This window comes from Labrus mixtus, chromosome 18 (genome assembly GCF_963584025.1).
Source record: "Labrus mixtus chromosome 18, fLabMix1.1, whole genome shotgun sequence".
NCBI classification, from domain to species: Eukaryota; Metazoa; Chordata; class Actinopteri; order Labriformes; family Labridae; genus Labrus; species Labrus mixtus.
In genome coordinates this window covers 7433389-7453388 of record NC_083629.1, presented here as the reverse complement: position 1 = coordinate 7453388, position 20000 = coordinate 7433389, and the positions used below count along the sequence as shown (strand labels likewise).

General features: G+C 45.7%; 1 protein-coding gene across 1 annotated transcript in view; it reads right to left on the bottom strand.

Moving 5' to 3' along the window:
* The window catches only part of akap6 (A kinase (PRKA) anchor protein 6), a 164102-nt gene that overhangs the window by 109425 nt on the left and 34677 nt on the right, over positions 1–20000 (bottom strand). The window contains exons 4-11 of the mRNA XM_061062614.1: positions 17332–17441; positions 16929–17070; positions 16248–16847; positions 13506–13862; positions 12226–12366; positions 11961–12119; positions 11604–11864; positions 556–678 (exon numbers count right to left, since the gene is read on the bottom strand). Coding sequence (XP_060918597.1) covers positions 556–678; positions 11604–11864; positions 11961–12119; positions 12226–12366; positions 13506–13862; positions 16248–16847; positions 16929–17070; positions 17332–17441 — 1893 coding nt within the window. The remainder of the gene's footprint in view (positions 1–555; positions 679–11603; positions 11865–11960; positions 12120–12225; positions 12367–13505; positions 13863–16247; positions 16848–16928; positions 17071–17331; positions 17442–20000) is intronic.

The window sequence follows — 20000 nt, the reverse complement described above, 5'->3', positions numbered from 1 at the left end:
GAGAGAGAGAGAGAGAAACAGACGGAGGGAGAGAACGAGATGCAGATGAAAAACAAATTGGAACAAAAAGAGAGAAATCACGATGAAAGCGGTGAAGATGAGATGGAACACAGTCTGTGTTCATCTGTGTGTCGTTATTCTACCCATCATCCCTCTCTGACATCATCACTCCAGTCGCTGCAGAACGCAGTGAACCGCCGACCTTTGACCTCAGCAGGAACGATCTGACCCTTATTCCACCTCTGAAGGAGAACTCTGATACTTTTACGTCACCTTTTTTAAAAAATACATATTACAGAGAGGTAGAAAAGGACAGCGGGTTCCCATAGGTGACTCCAGGAAACACTGCAGGTGTTTTTCTTTTATCCCGACAGTATTCCAGACGTTCTCGATTAATTCAGGGATAATAACAGCACAGGTTTTAAAATACCAGAATCCCCCCTGAACACTTTGTTTTCATGTTTGTAAGAGCACGAGCTGGAGATTTACCACAGGACTGTGGAGTGTGTGTGTGTGTGTGTGTGTGTGTGTGTGTGTGTGTGTGCGTGTTCTCACCAGGTGTGTGTCCAGGTACACCCTCAGGCTGTCCAGCTCCTGTCTGGGCTGCGTCCAGTTCTCTGTGCTGTCCAACGCTTCCTGCAGCCACGAGATGAACCCGTCCAACTGCTGCACGAAGCACTGGGGGCGAGAGAGGAGAGGAGAGGCAGGAAGGGAGGGAGAGGGGTGTCAGATGATTTAAAAATAATAATTATAGCATGAAAACAGGCTGATGTCCAGAGCCTGCTGGAGTCATATCAAAACAACACGGGACCGACAAACAGACAGAGGAGAGAGACACATGAGAGAGAGAGTTGAAAAAAAGAGGTGTTTGAGAATCCAACAGGTAACGATATGCAACAGGGAGAGGAAGGAGAAAGCAACAGATTGGAGGGAGGAGAGGAGGATAAAGAAAGAGAAACAAAAAAAAAGACGAGAGCGGCCTGACGATGTTTCAGAGCCGATTCCACATGAATTAATTCAAGGACAGAAAGAGAAGGGAAAAAAAACAACCTGCAGGATGTAACAGGTAAACACGCGTTCAGATAAATACAGAGAGAGGAGAGAGGAGAGAGCAGAGAGGAGAGGAGAGAGGAGAGAGGAGAGAGGAGAGAGGAGAGAGGAGAGGAGAGGAGAGAGGAGAGAGGAGAGAGGAGAGGAGAGAGGAGAGAGGAGAGAGGAGAGGAGAGGAGAGAGGAGAGAGGAGAGAGGAGAGAGGAGAGGAGAGAGGAGAGGAGAGGAGAGGAGAGAGGAGAGGAGAGGAGAGAAGGGCTGAATAAAAAGAAGAGAGGCTGAACAAATATCGTTAGAGGGTAAAAGTCGAGGACAGAAGAATGTTTAAAACAGTGATTTACAGAATTAAAAGCCGAGTGTGTCACCGTCACCTCACTCGTGTTTCAAACTGTTCAACACAGAGGATTCTAAGAGGATGTTTAAACGACCCGGAGGCCGACACATCTGGCTGCAGATCTAATCAAAATCATTTTCACTTGATTTATAAAGCACAATACTTAACAACATACACAGAACAACAACAACAACAGAAGAATGTGCTGGTTTAGTAATATACAGTTAAAAGCTAAGGAGTAAAAGTGTGTTTTGAGAATACTTCAAAATGTCAATAATCAAGGAGGGGGGAGAATCGAATTTAGGGAATATAGTGACCTTAACTGAAAGTGTCACCAAACATCTGATACAGAGATTTAGTGCTAACATGTAGCGTCTTATGCTAATGCACAAGCTCCTGAAACAACAACAAACCCTGTCACATATATAAATATCCGGTTATATATAAAGGGCGCTTATGAAGAGGACTCCTGTGGTCATGCATGACGTTGTGCTTCCTGTTACATGTGAGTTTGATGTCAATTTAAAGGCCCATATATGGGCATGGGCGTTGCAAATGAGCTCATAGGCTACGCATGCTGCAGTGTGAGGCAACGTTTTTTACTTTCTCCACACCTGTCCTTACACAAGTAATCATGAAATCAGAGATCCTGATCCATTAAAAACTCAGTTACAGGTGAAAACATCACATTAAGATTATTATGGAAAAACTGTCGGTGAGAGGAATCATTTCTCAGATCAAAAACAAACATGTTCCCCTTCTTTTGAGATATTTACTTTGATTTCCAGTTTTTGAGAGCTTGAAGACAGAAAGTTAGACAGAGAGGAGGAGGAGACTGCTCGGTGCTTGATGGATCTAGACTGCCATCTACTGGCTGACAGGAGACTCATGAGGAGATGGAGCTCAATGCTGACAGAGCTTCCCCTGAAACCTTCAAATCTGACTTAAATACACTGAGAGAACACCCTAAATGATGTGTGAATACATGTGAGCTCGTTCTTTTTTCTCTGTGGTGTAAAAAATGCTGAAAGGTTCAGATGAAGACGAGGAAATCCACATGAAAAAGTATCAGATCCAGCATCGATCCCTCAGTTTAAATCCCTCCTCACTCGCTAAGAGGAGCAGAGGAGACGAGCTCAAAGGACGGTTTGAACCTTCAGTCAAGATGAAGGAGAGACAGAGGTGAAGGAGAAGAAAGAGAGGGAGGTGGATGTGAAAGGAGGAGTTAACAGCTGATGTGAAGATCAGACGAGGAGGGGGGACGTCTTTAAAATGTTGTTTTAGAGGCGGAACGAAAGAGAAAGATTAAAGATGTTAAACAGGAGCAGGACGAACTGTTTAACATCTTTACATGAGGAGCTCATCTGAACATGAGGATGGTTTCTTACTCTCCAAATGAAGAACAACACTTCATTTGAAACATGCTGCAGCAACAACATATTTAGTGATGATGACCTGACACTGGCTGCACATGCTGCAACAACCCGGGATTCAGGTCAGAAAATGGTGAAACATTTTCCCAGAATGAATTTCCTCTCTGCTCCCAGACTCCTTCCTGGAACTTTTCTCTGAACGGGTCCCAGACCCTGAGTGCTCGCAGTTATCTGACCTCAATAAATACATTATTTAATCCTTTCAGAACAATGTGACAGTACGTGTTAAAGGCGCACACTAGTCTCACACACTAGGCAAAGTTACCCCTTATCCTCCTTAAGCATGATTGCCCCCCCTCCTCGTCCCCCCGCTGGCCTGCACTCTCACTGCTTCAGGACTAACCGGCCTGAGCAAGGTTACCTCTTGAACATAACGTTGTAATACAACACATGCATAATACACACATCTATCTATCTCACAAACTAACGGCTGCAGCGAGGAGGGGAGTGGGATGGAATGTGTGTATCCACGCTCACAGCTCGCCTACAAATCTCTGCATCCAATGTTCACGTCTTCATCAGAGGAAAGTGTGTGTCGGCTCGCTGTAATGATCAGATGTGTGTGTGTGTGTGTGTGTGTGTGTGTGTGTGTGTGTGTGTGTGTGTGTGTGTGTGTGTGTGTGTGTGTGTGTGTGTGTGTGTGTGTGTGTGTGTGTGTGTGGTCAAACCTTGACCGATTGAGCGGCAGTATGTTAATTATAACCATGAACCTAAAAAAACATCGATATGATTCAGTCCATTTCTGGGCCGCTCGTTATGGAGGAGGGATGGAAATCAAAAGTACGGAGAGAAGAGGAGAGGAGGAGAGGAGGAGAGGAGGAAAGGAGGTAGATATAGGGCATGGAAGGAGGGAATGAAGGGAAGGAGGGAAGGAAGGGAAAGGAAAGGAAAGGAAAGGAAATGAAGCAAATGAGAGGAGAGGAGAAGGAGAAGGAGGTAGAGATAGGGCATGGAAAGGAGGCAAGGAAAGGGAGAGAAAGAAAAGAAAAGGAGAGGAGAGGAGAGGTAGGGAAGGAAAGGAAATGAAGGGAAAGAAAGGAAAGGAAATGAGTGGAAGGAAAGGAAAGGAAAGGAAAGGAAAGGAAAGGAAAGGAAATGAGAGTGAAGTGAAGAACAGAGTGCAGTCAGGACAAGAATGAGGAAAATGAATGAAGCATAGAGGAAAGGAAACTGGGGAGGAAGACTAGCCAGGCTGGAGGAAATGAATGAAGGAAAGGAGACAAGCAGAAAAGAAAAGAAAAGGAAAAAGGTAAGACAAAAGAAAAGGAAGAGAGAGGAGGAAAAGGAGATGTAGCAAAGAAAACAGAAAGGGAAGGATGAGAACCAGAGAGACTGAACGGCGAGAACTGAAGGAGTAAAGGTGAGGAGAGGAGAAAGAATGAAGAAGAGAGGAAGCGGGGAAACGCGGTGCACGAGAGAGAAAAAGAGCAGGAAGAGGAGGAGGATGTAGGCGTGAACAGGAGCGGCGTTGGTTTTGGATATCGACCAGCGTGCACTGGGCTGCTTACAGCTGCTTTGATGTCTCTAAACCAGTGAGGCTCCCGAGGGGCAGAAAGGCCTGCTGGGAGCTGAAACGCCTGATCTGATGGTCCGCCGCCTGGATAAGCGCTCTGATATCTGCTTCATCTCTTCCTCCTGTGGTTCGGCTCTTCACCGCCGGATAATTACCGCTCGGCTGACGGCGCTTTCTGAAGGACGACGCTGATAGATTCAGACTCAAACTCCCGGCAGACGATGTTTGCCTTCGATGATTAATATGTTACAGGCAACGGGGGCTGATGTTTATGGGCCCAGGGCGCGAGGAAAAACACCATATAAGGAAAGAAGCGGCAGGAAGTGAGAGCAGCAGAGGTTGCTCAGGTTTGTATTCAATTATCCACGCTCAGGAGACGGAGAAAATCCCTTTTCTTCAAAGTTCAACCAAAGACGGGAAGAAGTGGAAACAACCGCTCGGTGTAAAAAGTGAATCAAATGCAGCCACCAGGGGGCGACTCCTGCTCTCCACGGCTTCAGACAGCTAATAGTCGAGAAGGGGTCTCCCAGGGATGATATCAGGGACATAGTCAGGTAGTGTTAGAAAACCATAGTAGGGGCGCCGGATAGCCTAGCGGTTATGACGCGCGCCGCATGTATAGAGTCCTTGTTGCTGCAGCCGTGGGTTCGGATCTGACCTCGCCCCTTTGATACATGTCGTCCCCCTCACTGTCTCCTCCCCACGTTTCCCGTCTGTCTTCAGCTGTCCTGTCCAATGAAGGCAAAATCGCCAAAAAGTGTATTTTGCGCCCTTAAAATAATAAATACATCAAAAGGAATTGAACACAGAAAACATCGCTCAGCGTGGAGAGGAAGCTCCTCAGAGGACACCTTGAGGAGTCCCATCGATGGCGGTCTCCATGCTGGAAATGTTGTCACAGACTAACAGTCAACCTAACGACAGGCTGAGAGCTGGAGCTGAGGCGGGTTTGAAGCCTCCTGACAAACTGTTACACCGCACCCGACTGTCAGTCAGGTCAGCTACACGCCTTATTGTGAATAACTCTTATCCTTCATCAAATCAAAACATTCACCCCCCCGTACAGTGTGTGTCCATCGAGACATGAGCTAATCAGACCTGTTTGTTTTTTTGAACCAGGCTGTAAACATGTTAACCTCTGCTGTAAAAACAGGCTTTTTAGAATGGGTGTGTATGTGACTTCCTGTGCTTCTGCAGCCAGCCTCTAGTGGACACTCGAGGAACTGCAGGATTTTACACTTCAGCATCAGCTTCATTTGCTGCTTGAAAAATGTTTTTTTCTCAGCTCTGCGCAGGATATAAAATATTTTAGAAGCAGGATCAGAATTAACGATGTCATGTTATATTTCTGCAAACAACTTGACTTTGGATCTGTCCGCTTTGTTTAATGTTAATGTTTTTATCTATAGACACACAAGGGGAGAGAAAAACACTCCTCCTCCTCCTCTTCTCTCTTATTTTCCTATCTTCTCTTCTTCCGTGCTGTCGGTGGGCGTCCCTGCCCCCCCTGCCGGGCCAATCAGACGAGTGTTGATCTGAGTTTGTTGTCTGTCTGACTCCCACTGCTCGCAGATAGGCCGACGTGCCGCAGAGCCGCCGCGCACACAGCCAGCTCACACTGAGGAGCAGACGGCACATACGATGTGATCACATGAAGTGTGGGACACTTATCCAACTCGTGGACTCGATCTGCGTCTGCGTTTCTTTAGTGTTGTGGTGTTTACGGTGAGTTTCAGCTCCCGTCAGGAGTCGTATCCCGTACGGCGCAATTAAGAAACTCCGACTTCCGTGCATGTTCGTTTCCTGCGTCGCTCTCATAAACTTTCACAGAACAAGCCGCAGGTTTACGTGACGTGGACACAAAGTATGTGAGCAACGCAGCAAATGATGAGGAGGAGGTCAAGGTCAAGACAACAGCGTCTAGACGATCACAAAGTGTGGAGGAGAAAGTCTCACATTAAATATTCATGTCGGACAGAAGAGGCAGCGTGAGGAACGAACAAACAGAGAGAAGAAGACGAGGAAGAAAGGCACAGGCCAAACATTATTATAACAGCGGTCAGGATACGATGATGTCATTATTTTAAAGATTTTATAAGATACTGAGCTTCACAAACACAAGCTGCAATGATCCCATTTTTATCCTCAACCCCGCAGCCAAAGGAAAACTTTCTCTACGTCTGTTTCTCCAATGAGTTAATTTCATTTCCACTTTTACTTATTGCAGAGACAAAAGATCACCTAAACTAACCAACAAACACTCTGGCATCCCGACAAACTGAGCAGGTTTAAAGTCCACATCATCAAAGTCAACGTCGTGCTAAAGTTTAGACACTTAAAGGAACTTTTAAAAGTGCAATCTGTACAAAAATAAAAGTGATGCAGACTTTTTGGGCACTTTGAAATTAGACTGTAAATCAATGTTGAATTACATTTTGAAATTTCATTATTTTACATTTAAAAATGAAAATAGTGAGACTTCTATTTCGAATTATGTCTTAAATTGAGAGTACGTTATGTGCTTTTATTTTGAAATAAAGTGAGGCCCTTCTGGTAGATAGAAAGTTAGGACATAAAATGAAATGACAATTTACCAAGCGTTTTACATTTTAAAGGGGACATATTATTAAAAACCCACTTCTATAGTGTTTCTGAACATATATCTGAGTAACCTGAGTGTCTACCGACCCACAAAATGTGAGATAAACCCATCCAGTCCTTTGTTTGTGGTTTGCATAAGTCTTACAACACAGAGAAAAATGCTACGTTTCAAATGTGCTCTCCTTGTGATGTCACAGTGGGATTCTGGTAAAAAAAAAATCCCTTCCCCTCCCCTGGTATTTCCACCCATGGACTCCACCCCCAGTCTAGAACAAAACTTTTGCGCAGATCCGCCATTTTTATCTCGCTAGCGAAGGAGGTATGTCTACCGGGAAAACTCAGGGGGGGGGGACCAGAGGTGGACCGTGCTTGCCAAGCTGGCGGGAGTTTTCACTGAGGGATTTGGTTCATTTCCAGCAGATGTTTCGCTTTATTCCATCCACTCTATTAGCTTTTAGTCAAATAAATATCAACTTTATCAGCAAAAAACAAATGTAGAACCTCATTCCGTAGGAAAAGCTATCAAATTAGCCAGCTAATGAATTAGCCTTGAGCTAACATTGTATAGCTTTGATAACTTAGTACTTGCTCCTCTCCAGCTCCACCCCCTACTAAATATGGTCACTTCTGTTTCCAGGAAATCAAGCTGGCGACATCCAGAATGATCTTTAGCCTCACAATAATGGGCAACGTCACAGTGGCTACGTCCATTTCTCATACAGTCTGTGGTTCCTGCAGAGGCCTGTTAGTTGTGACTCTACCCAGGAGGCTTTGCAGGATGTGGATGACTGGGATCTGACGGAGGTCAACTGAGACTGGGATGTAGGGGAGAGCGAGGACAACAGGAACAGCTGAGGGGAGAGCGGGGACAACAGGAACAGCTGAGGGGAGAGCGGGGACAACGGGAACAGCTGAGGGGAGAGCGGGGACAACGGGAACAGCTGAGGGGAGAGCGGGGACAACATTATCTAAGATCCCTCATTCCCCCAGGGTGAAATATGACTTTCAGTGAGCTAACAGCTAAATCAAGTCACAGTCTGGCTTCTTTCTGATTATTTTGCTCTGGAAAAAAAAAAGAGATTTAAAGATGAACTTCGACATCGGAGAATAAAAAAGACCCTGAGCTGTGCTACTGACAGCCGACATGGAAGTGATATCTTCTCCCTCAAGCTTCAATATTTGATTCTACCGTTCTTTACACCTTTTTTATTCCGACTGTAATCAAATCTCCGCTCCTCCGACAACCAACACATCCGACTTCAGGCCTCCTGGACGGATTAATTTCCACTCTGCTCCTGGAGTGGGTTCACTTCTGCTCCAGCGCTGATCTTTACCCGCTTTGTCCTCCCCGGACGGATCATTTGTCTTCTCCGTTTTATTCGTGGTCGTATTCAGCCGAGACTCGGCGCGCAGAGACAGAATGTCATCCTCCTCGCCGAGACTCTGCTGCTCCTCTCTTCACTTCCTCAATTAGGCGGCTCATCCATCGCCATGATTACATGCTGCTAATTAAGCAGCTAATCAGCTAATTAGCCGGGAGCAGAGAGGAATGACGAGTGTGTGTGTGTGTGTGTGTGTGTGTGTGTGTGTGTGTGTGTGTGTGTGTGTGTGTGTGTGTGTGTGTGTGTGGTTAACTCGAGGTGTCATGTGACACAGCAGAGCATACATACATGTTTTTAGAGGTTTTGTTTTGTATTTCAGGGAGATTTCTTTTTACTTTTAGGGAATGTTTTAACTCTCTGTTAATGCTACTTTATGAATGTTAGTCCTTTTGTTTGAAATATTTTGGTCTTAAATATAAATTCAAAATAATATCTGAGAGTCTGAGCGGCTCCGATTCTAAAAATTTTAAACGTGCATCCACACATATCAAACTCAAACTCTGGATTCCACACGTTGCCGGCTCACATGAATATTGTTTTTCATGACCACAGACAGAAACAGTGAGTGCCGCAGGGGGGTCTGAATGATTCAGAGGGAGCTGCACACGGCCCTGAACGTGCCGGGGATTATACATACTTATTGTGTCTGAGAGGTTCGGGACGTGCCACGAGGGCGGGGGGGCAAAAATGTTTCCTATAGCATCTGACTAATCAGAGACCCAGCGATTGCAAGGGAAACTCATTTGTAAGTGATGGCTGGTACCCAGAGCTGTTCCTGAACACTGTTTTCTTTATGTTTTAGAGTTTTATAACAGCTGTGTCTGAAGAATCTTACTCTCTAACAAAAAGGTTTAGTCTGTCGTGATCTTTCTTGTAACGTTGTCAGCCGATTCTGAGCCTCTCAATGCGACCAAAACAGAAACGTAATCATCATGTACTTTGAGTGTAGTAGTTAAAAGCAAGTATACAGAAGGCTTTATGCAACATTTCATCTTTCATATTTCAAACAAACTCAGACCAAGTGGCAACCTCCAGCTAAAAAATTTCTAAAATCCTGCAGTTCCTCGAATGTCCACTAGAGGCTGGCTGCAGAAGCACAGGAAGTCACATACACACCCATTCAAAAAGCATGTTTACAGCCTGGTTCAAAAAACCAAATAAGTCTGATTAGTTATTGTCATCACTGGCACACTCTGTACTGGTGGTGAATTTATTTTTAAACTGCTCCGTTTTGATTTTATGAACGATACGTGTTATCCATAGTTAGGCGCATAGCTGACATGATTGACAGGTGGGCGTGATGTAACGGTTTGTCAGGAGGCTTAAACCCGTCTCAGCTCTCAGCCTGTCGTTAGGTTGACTGAAAGTTAGACTGAGACAGCATTTCCAGCATGGAGACCGCCATCGATGGGACTCCAGCGCCCCCTGCAGGAACAGACGGGTGACATCACTCAGGCATCAAACATTCATATTTAAAGTCTCTGGCTCCGACTTGTTGTATTCAAGCAGTATGGTTCACTCAGGTTAAACAAGTTTCATAACTTCTGTATCACCCGCCCATCTTTAGAGTAGCAGAGTGTTTAGATTCCCGTCATGGACTCGTGTTTGTCTGGACACCTTAAAAACAAGGATCAAAACATTTCCTCCACACGTAAGCGCGGAGAGGAAGACGGAGCAGGGGGACAGCTCTGACATTTCATCAGTCAAATCATCATTAACTGTGAATATTAATGCAGACCATCTGATTTCATATGAAGGCGTTTGATGAGGGGATCAAACTCACGACCTTCCGGGTCACTGATCCCTCGGTCCAAGGACGCCCCCCCCCCCCCACCCCCCATCCCCCCTTCACACAGCCGAGCCTTTAATTCACAGATTGATCGTTGCGTTTCCCGACCATCCTCACAGATAATCCTATTACAGTGCTCGGATTCTGTATGCGGGCTCCTGACCCGGCTAACACCAGATAAGACCGATACGCTGAACTCCATTGACCCCTCAGGGGGGGACGGAGACGCTTCAGCTGCAAAGTAAGACGTTGCTTGGGGACTAGAAGGTGTTGAGAATTAGAATATAAAGGCTGTAAAAGCAGGGAGAGTGAAATAAACCTGAGTAAAATAAAACAATAAAAGATGTTGGAGAAGGCAGAACAGCTTCTTTATAGCGCTAATTAAACGAGCAGCCGCGAGGAGAACGGATCCCCAGAGCTATTGACATTTTGCCATATTCAATATGACAGATATGACTGATTAGTTCACCGGGCAGCCTCATCAATAATCTGCCTGCCAATCAAACGTGACCTTTAGCAGAGAGGTGATGAATTAACGGGGCCACAGGACGATCCGATACCAGCCCTCCAATCCATCAAGACGGCTGCAGTGAAGCGGAGGAAAGCCTGGCGTTTAGGGGGATTTTTGGGTCCACTTGTCGTTCTGTGGTCAGAATTATAATTCAAGGATTCGTCCTGTGGTTCTTCTGCAGATAAATGCTCCATCAGGTGAGCAGGTACAGAAGATTCAGGTGATATAAAGAAACTTCTGATGTCCACACGTCACAGCAAAACCTCTTTGGGTTGGCGTGACTTCTGCACCAAATAAACCAAAGTCAACTTTTTTCCGTTCAAACACGTCAGTAAACCTCGACTCTCCTGATGTGTTTGCACCCAAAGCTACAGAGAGAGTTCACTATTTAATCTACAAGTTTGTCCATGAGATCATTTTGTGTTTATGAGTGTAGCTTCAATCTCAGAACTCATCCTCTATCATCATCACACCGCCAACTTTGTGTGGCTTCAGGTTCAGACAGCACGACCAAGACTCTACCTGTCGCCATGGTTATGGATCTGACGGGCAACAAATGAAGCAAGATGAAGAATACGTTTAAAAAAAGAATAACATAAAAGTGGACTGCTAGCTGCACTTGCATATCCATTTAAGGACATTAATTGAAGCTAAATCGTCCTTAGATGACTGTTGATGGTTTCCATGGTTACACAATGGCCTCTTTTGCCCTTGACATCGTCTGCTCTCCTTCCTATGGCCAAACCGTCGTTCTCTTTACGTCATGTCTTGCCTCAGGAGACCCCCTACTTATCTGATGCATACCACGACTTTGTATCTTAAAGAAGAAATGATTACCCTTTGATGAAGTCAAATTAAACTTCAGGAAAAAGAACATGCCCAGACGCTTGTGATACCTCTTTGGGAAATTTTATACCAAAATAAAAATACGACAGAGAGAAAGAGACAGGAGTTTAGAAGTAAAGACAAAGAAGAGAAGACTGCTCATACCTCGATCTTCCTCCAGACACCAGGGTCTCTGTCCTGGCGCTGAATGTCCACCAGCAGCTGGTGCACCAGGGACACTCCTCCACGCACGTCCACCGGGGGCGCTGTCAGCTGCGGGCAGCCGTCTGCAGACCTTCGTCCCTCCTCCTCTTCAGACTGCAGGTCACTTAACGGACCGGACTCGATGCTTTCATCCAATGAGGGAGCGATATCGCTGGAGGAGGTGGGGCTAAAGCGGCTGACCAGGTTACGTCTGTACGGAAGCTGAAGGGAGGCGAACAGAAGAACGTACATCAAGAAATGATCTCCAACATAAGAAGAAGAAAAAAACGTTAACATAAAGGTGTAACTGTAAGATACCAGAGGTGGAAGATGAAGGGGAATGCTGTCCCCGCTCTCCCCTCCGTTGTTCCTGTTGTCCTCGCTCTCCCCTACATCCCAGTCTTGGTTGAGCTCCGTCAGATCCCAGTCATCCACATCCTGCAAAGCCTCCTGGGTAGAGTCACAGCTAACAGGCCTCTGCAGGACGAGAGTCAACAAAAACATCACGTCATGCTCCTGCCTCCTTGTCGTGTGATTCATGTGTGATAATGGTGCATAAAGAGGAACGTCAGTCTCGACTCACCAGCGGGATGGACTGAGTCAGACTTTCCAGTTTCATAGCGAGCATCTCCGTTTTCCTGAGCTGAGCGGGGAGCGCCAGGAACTCTTCTGACCCGTACCAGTGCTCTCTGTCTGGGCTGTCTTTAGATGACACCTGGCCCGCCTGATGGAGGATAGCAGAGGAGGGAAAACTATATTCATATGATGCTCTTAGAATGGATGAAGTCACATAAAAAGTCATGATGAGTGTTGGCAAAACAGGACAGTGAATATGTTCTATGTTTGCACTGCTTCCATTTCATATGTATGAAGTTTGGAATTTTTGAGCATGCTGGATTTGATGAATATGAAACATTTTCATCAATTATGTCCCATAAATCTCAAGAATACAAACAGAGGATTCTCATTGAGTCAGCTGAATCTCTGCACTTTGTTTATTCTTAGCTGCATCATTGTCCACAGAGGAGCGACAGATGTAAGCCGTAAAGAAAACCAAACAAGTCTCACGATGACTCTTCAGCGTTCAGCAAATCAACCACAGAATCTCGTCCTCTCCGGAATAAACAGACCTGGTAATAAAAACAACTCTAAAGCCCTGAATAAAGAGAGTTGATGATCAGAATCAGGGTCTCTCCATCGCTCTTCAGGGGCTGCTAGCCGAGCCGTGGCAAACTTCAGCTCAGCTTGTCCATCAGAGACAGCAAAAGACTAAAATCTTGTTAATTTGTTGAATCAAAAATGATGCTGATGTGACTTCAGCAGACTTAGAGCCTCTTTTCTCCTTCTGTGCTCATCTTCCTGATGTCTTCAACTTTATTTTAAGGAGCTGATAGCCTAGTAGTTACGTCGCACCCCGTGTACAGAGGCTATAGTCCTCCAAGCAGGTGGCCCGGGTTCAAGGCCGACCTGTGGGTCCTTTTACGCATGTCCTTACCCACTCAAAAAAAGTCGTTATTTTGAGCTGATTGCAGAAGGATGAGGGAGAATGTGAGAGTGAGTTTAGCTCATTTAGTTTTTGTTGAGCTGTACACCAGTTATGTCCTCTGTGCACCGCAAGAGGTTTGTTATGGATCCTTTGCATTGAGGGATACAAGAGGCAGCTGACTCATTAAAAAAATATTAAATTCAAAATTGGTTTGCAAAATTGGAAGGAGGATTTTTTTAGAGAATACTAACGCTTCCTCCACAGGCTCCCCAAGACCAAAACAAAATCAGAGTTCCTCACAGGAGCTCTGATTTAGTTTTTAAACCAACCCTCAACTCTCCAAACTTCCCTCCTCGACATACCGCAACAACCCTCACCTTCTGCCCCTGGCGCTTCACGATCCAGACCGCCGTCTTGCGGGGACACGGCCGGGGGTCCGACTCCTCTCCGGACGCCTCCATGTCTGTGGAGAGGAAGTGCTCCCTCATGGGGGAGGGTAACGAGGAGTCAGAGTCCCCCTCACTGTGCGTGTGTGTCTCCTTCTGCGTCCTCTCCATTTGTGTTGATATTTCATCCCCAGACGCCGGCTCTTGGAGAGGCGGGGGGGCGATGGAGGTCGGCCTGGCCCGGGATGAGCTCCTCAGGTCGGCCAGCGGTCTGTGCGCTCTCCCCTGTGGGCATCCTCCCTGTTTGGAGCCGGCATGCTTTCTGTGGAGGTGACGTCCGCCCATGACCTGAAAGGTAAGAGAAGAGAATTAAGGTTCAAAGAGACGGTGACGCTTGTTCTGGTTTCTGACTTTTACAGATGCAACCATACGTTCAAAAACATTCTCAGAAAGAAACGGCAGCGTGTTGCATGATTAGACATTTTGAAGAGTACTTACATCACCTCAAATATTTCCAACAGTTATCAAAGCCTGTGAAATTCTTAATTTTAGAGAAGTAACAGGATGTGTCTTGTCACGGCGGTCACCATGACAGACAAGCCGTGTTTATGGTTGCCAAGGAAACACCAGATGTTACGTCGAAGACAGCTGTATGTGCTGCTGTGATGAAAATGTCATTTTGTCAAATTATACTCGGATACATTAGCTCGTCTGCAAACATATTCTCATCCTCACGTCGGTTTCACCCGGTCGTCATGACTACGGTCAACTCAGAGTTCGTTTTCATCGGGGCTATGGGGGAGAGGGAGTAGCAGAGAGAATCACTCCCTGTCACCTTTTTGTTATTGTTTTGATTGAGGGCCCCCTGGTGGTGGAATCTACATATTGTGCGTTTAACTCAACTAAACAACATTTATTGGCTGCGGGAACGTATTTTGGGCAGGGGGTGCTGAGAAAAGAAAAAAGGGGGGGAGGGGGGGAGAGTTTAGCCAGGATTGAAGTTGACTGTGCATAGCCCATAGCTTACGTAAAACATTGATAAATAAGTAGAAGATATATAGATTACTCGGCTCCAAGTCCGCTTCCTCCTCCTCCGCTTGAACAATAATTTCCCCATAGCGACAATAAAGTCTAAAGTCTATTTTCCTCTCTGTCGCTCGCGTCAACGGACAGGGGACGGGGAAGGGGGCTCTACACGGCACTGACACTCGCGTTTCTCACTCAACAGAACTTGGTTGCTCATCTTACCACATCCGGGACTGAAATGTTTGGTTCAACACCGGAAGATAAACTATCGTTGCGCACACGCTTGAGGTGTCGCTGAGAGGTTTTCAACATAATCAGAGAAACCGTTTGATCATCCTGTCAAACAGAGCAGCTACTAGATGTTATCCTTGATTTCTGAATTCTAGTTGATTATTATTTTAATAACTGCAGAACAACCTCTGAAAGGGAGTGAACTAATACAGATAAGCGAGAGTGTGCCATTACGCACAGAGGTGGAGAGGGAACCGAAACTTCAATCAATCATCAGTTCTAATGTAAATCAGAATAGTGGGATCTACCCTGCAAACTATAGTCTCTGTTAACAAACTGATGCTGTCCAAACAGCTCCAACGTGCAATAAGTGTGCACTGATATCCGTGTGTCCTCTCATCACACTCACTGCTCTAATAATTATAAACTAGAAACTGGTCATTGGACACGTCACAGTGAACTTTGGCTGTGAGTTTGTTGTCTGTAGAAGTGTAAAATGTTCTGAAATCGATAGAAGCTGCTGTTTATACTAAGTACTAATAACAGGCTTAAGTGTTTATAATCCAGAGTAAACAAATGAATTTATTAATTATGAATTTGCGCAGAACATAGAATGACCTTGTCATATAGGATTACATTTCTCAACTGAAAACAACCAAAATTAAACTCAAAGAGAGCGCGACGAAGACAGACGCATGTCGTGATTCTACGCACTTCTCTCCAGTTGATTTTGAGCCATTATTGTGAAAGGTCCAGAGCTGTGAGTATTTTTGATGTATTCCGTGACTTTTTTGTCTCCTCCTGCCGCGCCGGAACAGCATTCTCTCTGTGCACCTCACGGTTTACAAATGAAGCACTGACTAACTGTTCACAGTTAAGTCATTCATGTTTCCAATGAATTTTAATGAATAGACGAATAAATCAATTGAATTTATTGTTTTGTTTTAAAAAAAGTTATTTGTCTATTTTTCACCCCCTAAAAAAACATTATTGGGCTCCAGCACCCTCAGCACCTCTACTTCCTACTGCCCTGTTTATTTATCAGCTTTCATAAAAAGGTTCAGCCCAAAGTGCTTCATATAGAGCAGCTAAAAATACAGAAACAGAGAACAGAAATGGTATCTTGCCTTTAGCATTTCCTGTCATATTTTGTAATTATTGTCTTATCTGTCATCTCTTGTTTAAACTTTTGTCCTTAGCCATTATACTTTTTTGTCAGTCTGTAATTTTTAGTTTTATTTTGTAGTTTTTGTCCCGACTGTTTCTCGTCTTTTTTTTTTACTTCCTGTGTCTTGTTTGTCACACCTGTGTCCAATCACTCCTGGTTTATTTAGTGTCTGTGTGTGTTACCTTCTGTGTCAGTTCATCCGTGTGAGTGTCATCGAGCTGTCCTAAAGAGCAGACTCAAACCTTCACCAAGTTTAGTTTAGTTTGGAGGCTCATCAGCGTAAAAAAAGATAAAAATGTTGGACTAACCTGCAGACTCTCGTAGGACTGTGAAACATTTTCCGGGTAGACCGAGTCCAGCTCCAACCAGAACTTGGACCTGTCCGGAGGGTCCATGAGAGAGGGGGAGCTCCGACTCAGCTCGGCCTGGACCTGCAGCCCTGAGCCCGGACTCCTCTGGTCCTCTTCCATGCGTCCTCCGGCCGAGAAGAGAGCGGCCCTCTTTGGAAGAGACGGCTGTGTGGGCGACACCTCAGTGCTGCGGCTCCCACCCTGCAGGGGGCGCTTTGCACTCTCACTGGGATTGGGCATGCTGCATTGCATTGTGGGTAATATTTCTGGAGCAAGGTTGCGGTTGTTTGAGTCAGCGGGCAGGGTGAGATCAGGTAAAGTGTTTTTGTTTTCCTGGTTTGAGGATCCCTCACTCTCCTCCGGCCCCGCTTCAGGATCGTTGTCTTTGGTTTGATCCTGAGAGGGGTCTTCGGCTTCGGGGGCGTCGGGCTCGTCTCCCGGGCTGTAGTCGCTCAGCTCGAAGGCGGTGATGCCGCAGTCTAAAGAGAAGTAGTCCTGACTGCAGCGGATGGTCAGCTGACCGCAGTCGTCCACCTCGGTCAGAGCGTCCAGACGAGTCTGCAGGAAACAACCATCGAGTCAAGACCTGCTGAGCTTTTAAAGATTTGATGTGTGTTTAGGTGTGTGTGTGTGTTCTACCTGCTGCTGGTCCTGGCTGAAGGCCTGCAGGATGTCGGTCTGTCGGGTGAAGTTCCCGTTGGAGTCCTGCAGGCCCTGCAGCAGACGCTCCTTCAGGACCAGAACTGAGACTCTGAGCTGGTGCCACAGCAGCTGCACCGTCCTGAACACAAAAACACAGAAAACCATCACAGCATGAGGGATTCAATATCAAGTTAAGATATCAAACTTATTTCCTAACCCGACATGTTCCGAACTGTACTGGCATGAACTAAAGGTCCTGCTTCTTTTCATTTCTTTATGGTAACACACCTTGAGACTGTTTGTAGTTTGGTCAGAGATTCACTCGTCTACATGGGTTGAAGGGTTGAAATAAAAGGCACCAAACTGAAGGGATGTGTGGAGGTGTCTCGTGAGGACTCACCTGATGTCGACAATGATGTTGACGGAGTAGGACAGAAGCTTCAGAGAGAACTCGGTCTCCAGCAGGGCGTGAATCTGCTCCACATGGTCCGAGATGTCCTCACAGATGTCCTGCAGTAACACACATACACACACTAAAGTTAGCTAACATTTAAAAGAAACAAACCCCACGGAGAAATGTTTGGGGATAGAGAAGTACAGTACGTGTACACACACACAGAAGAGCAAGTGTCAAACTGCCTCTGTGCTGCAGGAAAAGCAGAAGTGCTGAAGCCCTGTGATGTCACATGTCCAGTTTTAAACGTGAGTCAGCTTCATGTGTGAAAACATGGAGGACACGTCCCGTCTGTCAGCCGGGGATCAACTCAGTCTCCAGAACACGCTCATTACAGACGGATGTTACTGAACTAAATTAAGGACATATTAAAAACACACACACAGACAGACAGACGGACTCCAGCAGGAAACAGCAAAAATATCTACGGCTCAACTTACTCCCACTTTTTAGGGAGTTTATTTTGGCTTTATATGCTGATCCAGGGTGATTTCTTATGTAAGCCATTTACAGGTTTCCACAGACACACACACACACAAACATGTGTGAAGTTTCTTGTTCTAAATCCACTCTGATCCTGTATTTGATCATGTCTATAAACCCCTCTATTTCAGCCCTGCTCAGAACAGGCTGTTTCTGTGTCTGTACCTTTAAATATGTAAATGAGCTGTGTCTGACCACGCCCCCTCTCTGGAAGGGCTTTGGTGTCTCGGGCTTTCTCGCTCCATGTCCTGTTGTTTACAGTGAGAAGGCAGACTCAGAGGGCAGAACAAACACCTAGCTGTGGGAGTGTCACCCACCTGGGGGAGGGGCTACTGCCCTTTGTGATGTCATGAAGGGAAAATCTCCAAACGGCCTGTTTGAGCACACATTTTCTGAAAAGTGGAGCAGGCAGGAGAGGGAGAGGATGCACTTTTCTCATCATTGGGGGATTTGTAGACAGACTAGAGACACATGTTAGTGTTAGAGGAACATGGTGACCACTTCATGAGTCCAGCTCCAAACTTATCTATCTAAAAAGTTTTCAGGAATGTTGGAGATAACTGGCACCAAATGTCCCTCCTCATCTTTACATGAAAACAACTTTATTAAAAAAAGGTCACATGACACATTTGCACAACTTATTTTAGCCCTCTTCCCCGTAAAAGGAGAACATTTTTAAAAAGCCAGAAAATGAATTTGATATATAATGAACATCATGTTGAAGCTTCTCACTTCTCTGCAAATAAACTGAACTCGTCCAGCCTGAAGACACCGATCTGTAAAGAGCGGGCGCCCTGGCTCCAAGCGCTGGACAGATACTTTACATCCTCCTCTGCGCGCTGAGTCACCGTGCAGCTCCACGCCGCCCCGCTCTGCTGTGGCCCATATTCAAAGAGCGCGCGGCATGTGGGAATGTAGGTCACACACGCTGCCAGCTCGGCTCACTGTAACTTGGGTAACAGAGTGACCTGAGCTGAGCACCGGTTACAAAATCCATCTGTCACTACTGTAAGACGGGCTGCAGGAACACGCCGCCTGCATGTGGTTATGTAAGTGTTTTCATGCTCAGGAACACAGAGCTTTACATGTCACCTGTGTGGGTGTCGTGTTCTGGACACAGGTGGGATGCCGAGTCAGTTTGTGTGAGATTTAAGGTGAAGAGGAGCACGCACACACACACACTCACACACACACGCAGAAACGCAGCAACAAACAAACATGAACACGGACGCAAACACACAAAATGGAAGTGGATATAGCTGAATGTGCACATGTACTCAAATCATTCACAAAATCCACTCGACACATTCATGTATTCCTAGTTAACAAAAATACAGCTGCTATGTGAGACACACACGGACACACACGGACACACACACACACAGACTGAGTTTCGTCATCAAAGGGCCGTCATGTCGACCGAAAACAGCGGTGAAAATGTCACCGGTGTCTTTCAGATGCTTCAATAATTCACAAACAGCTTTAATATGCTAATACACACACACACACACACACACACACACACACACACACACACACACACACACACACACACACACACACACACACACACACACACACAGAGGGCCCGTCTGATTAAATTAATACCAAGTCTGTCGTTTCTATCTGAAGTCATTTGTTAGAAAATCTTCAGTCGAGTCAAACTGCTGGGAGCTAATGAGACCCTGCGGCTGTGTGTGTGTGTGTGTGTGTGTGTGTGTGTGTGTGTGTGTGTGTGTGTGTGTGTGTGTGTGTGTGTGTGTGTGTGTGTGTGTGTGTGTGTGTGTGTATCTGGACTATGACACTAAGTGTGTGTGCATCAGCGTTCGTTTTTTCCTGAAGGACATTTTCTGTCCCGCTGGCCTGATTTTTTTGCAGTTGAAGTCGGTTCTCCTAAATTTCCTTTTTCAGCAAACAAGAATTTATCCATTTGATATTTTATATATTACACATCATCGCCTCATTAAACGGTTTAAATTGAAGATAATACTGCAGAGAAACACTGACAGGTGCAGCAGCAGCAGATGCAAAGACATTGGTTCATCAGATTGGTACCTCGTGGCAGACATTGGTGGAAGTTTTTACAGGCTTACATTAAGGCTACAGAGGATTGATTTTCTTTGTTCCTTTTT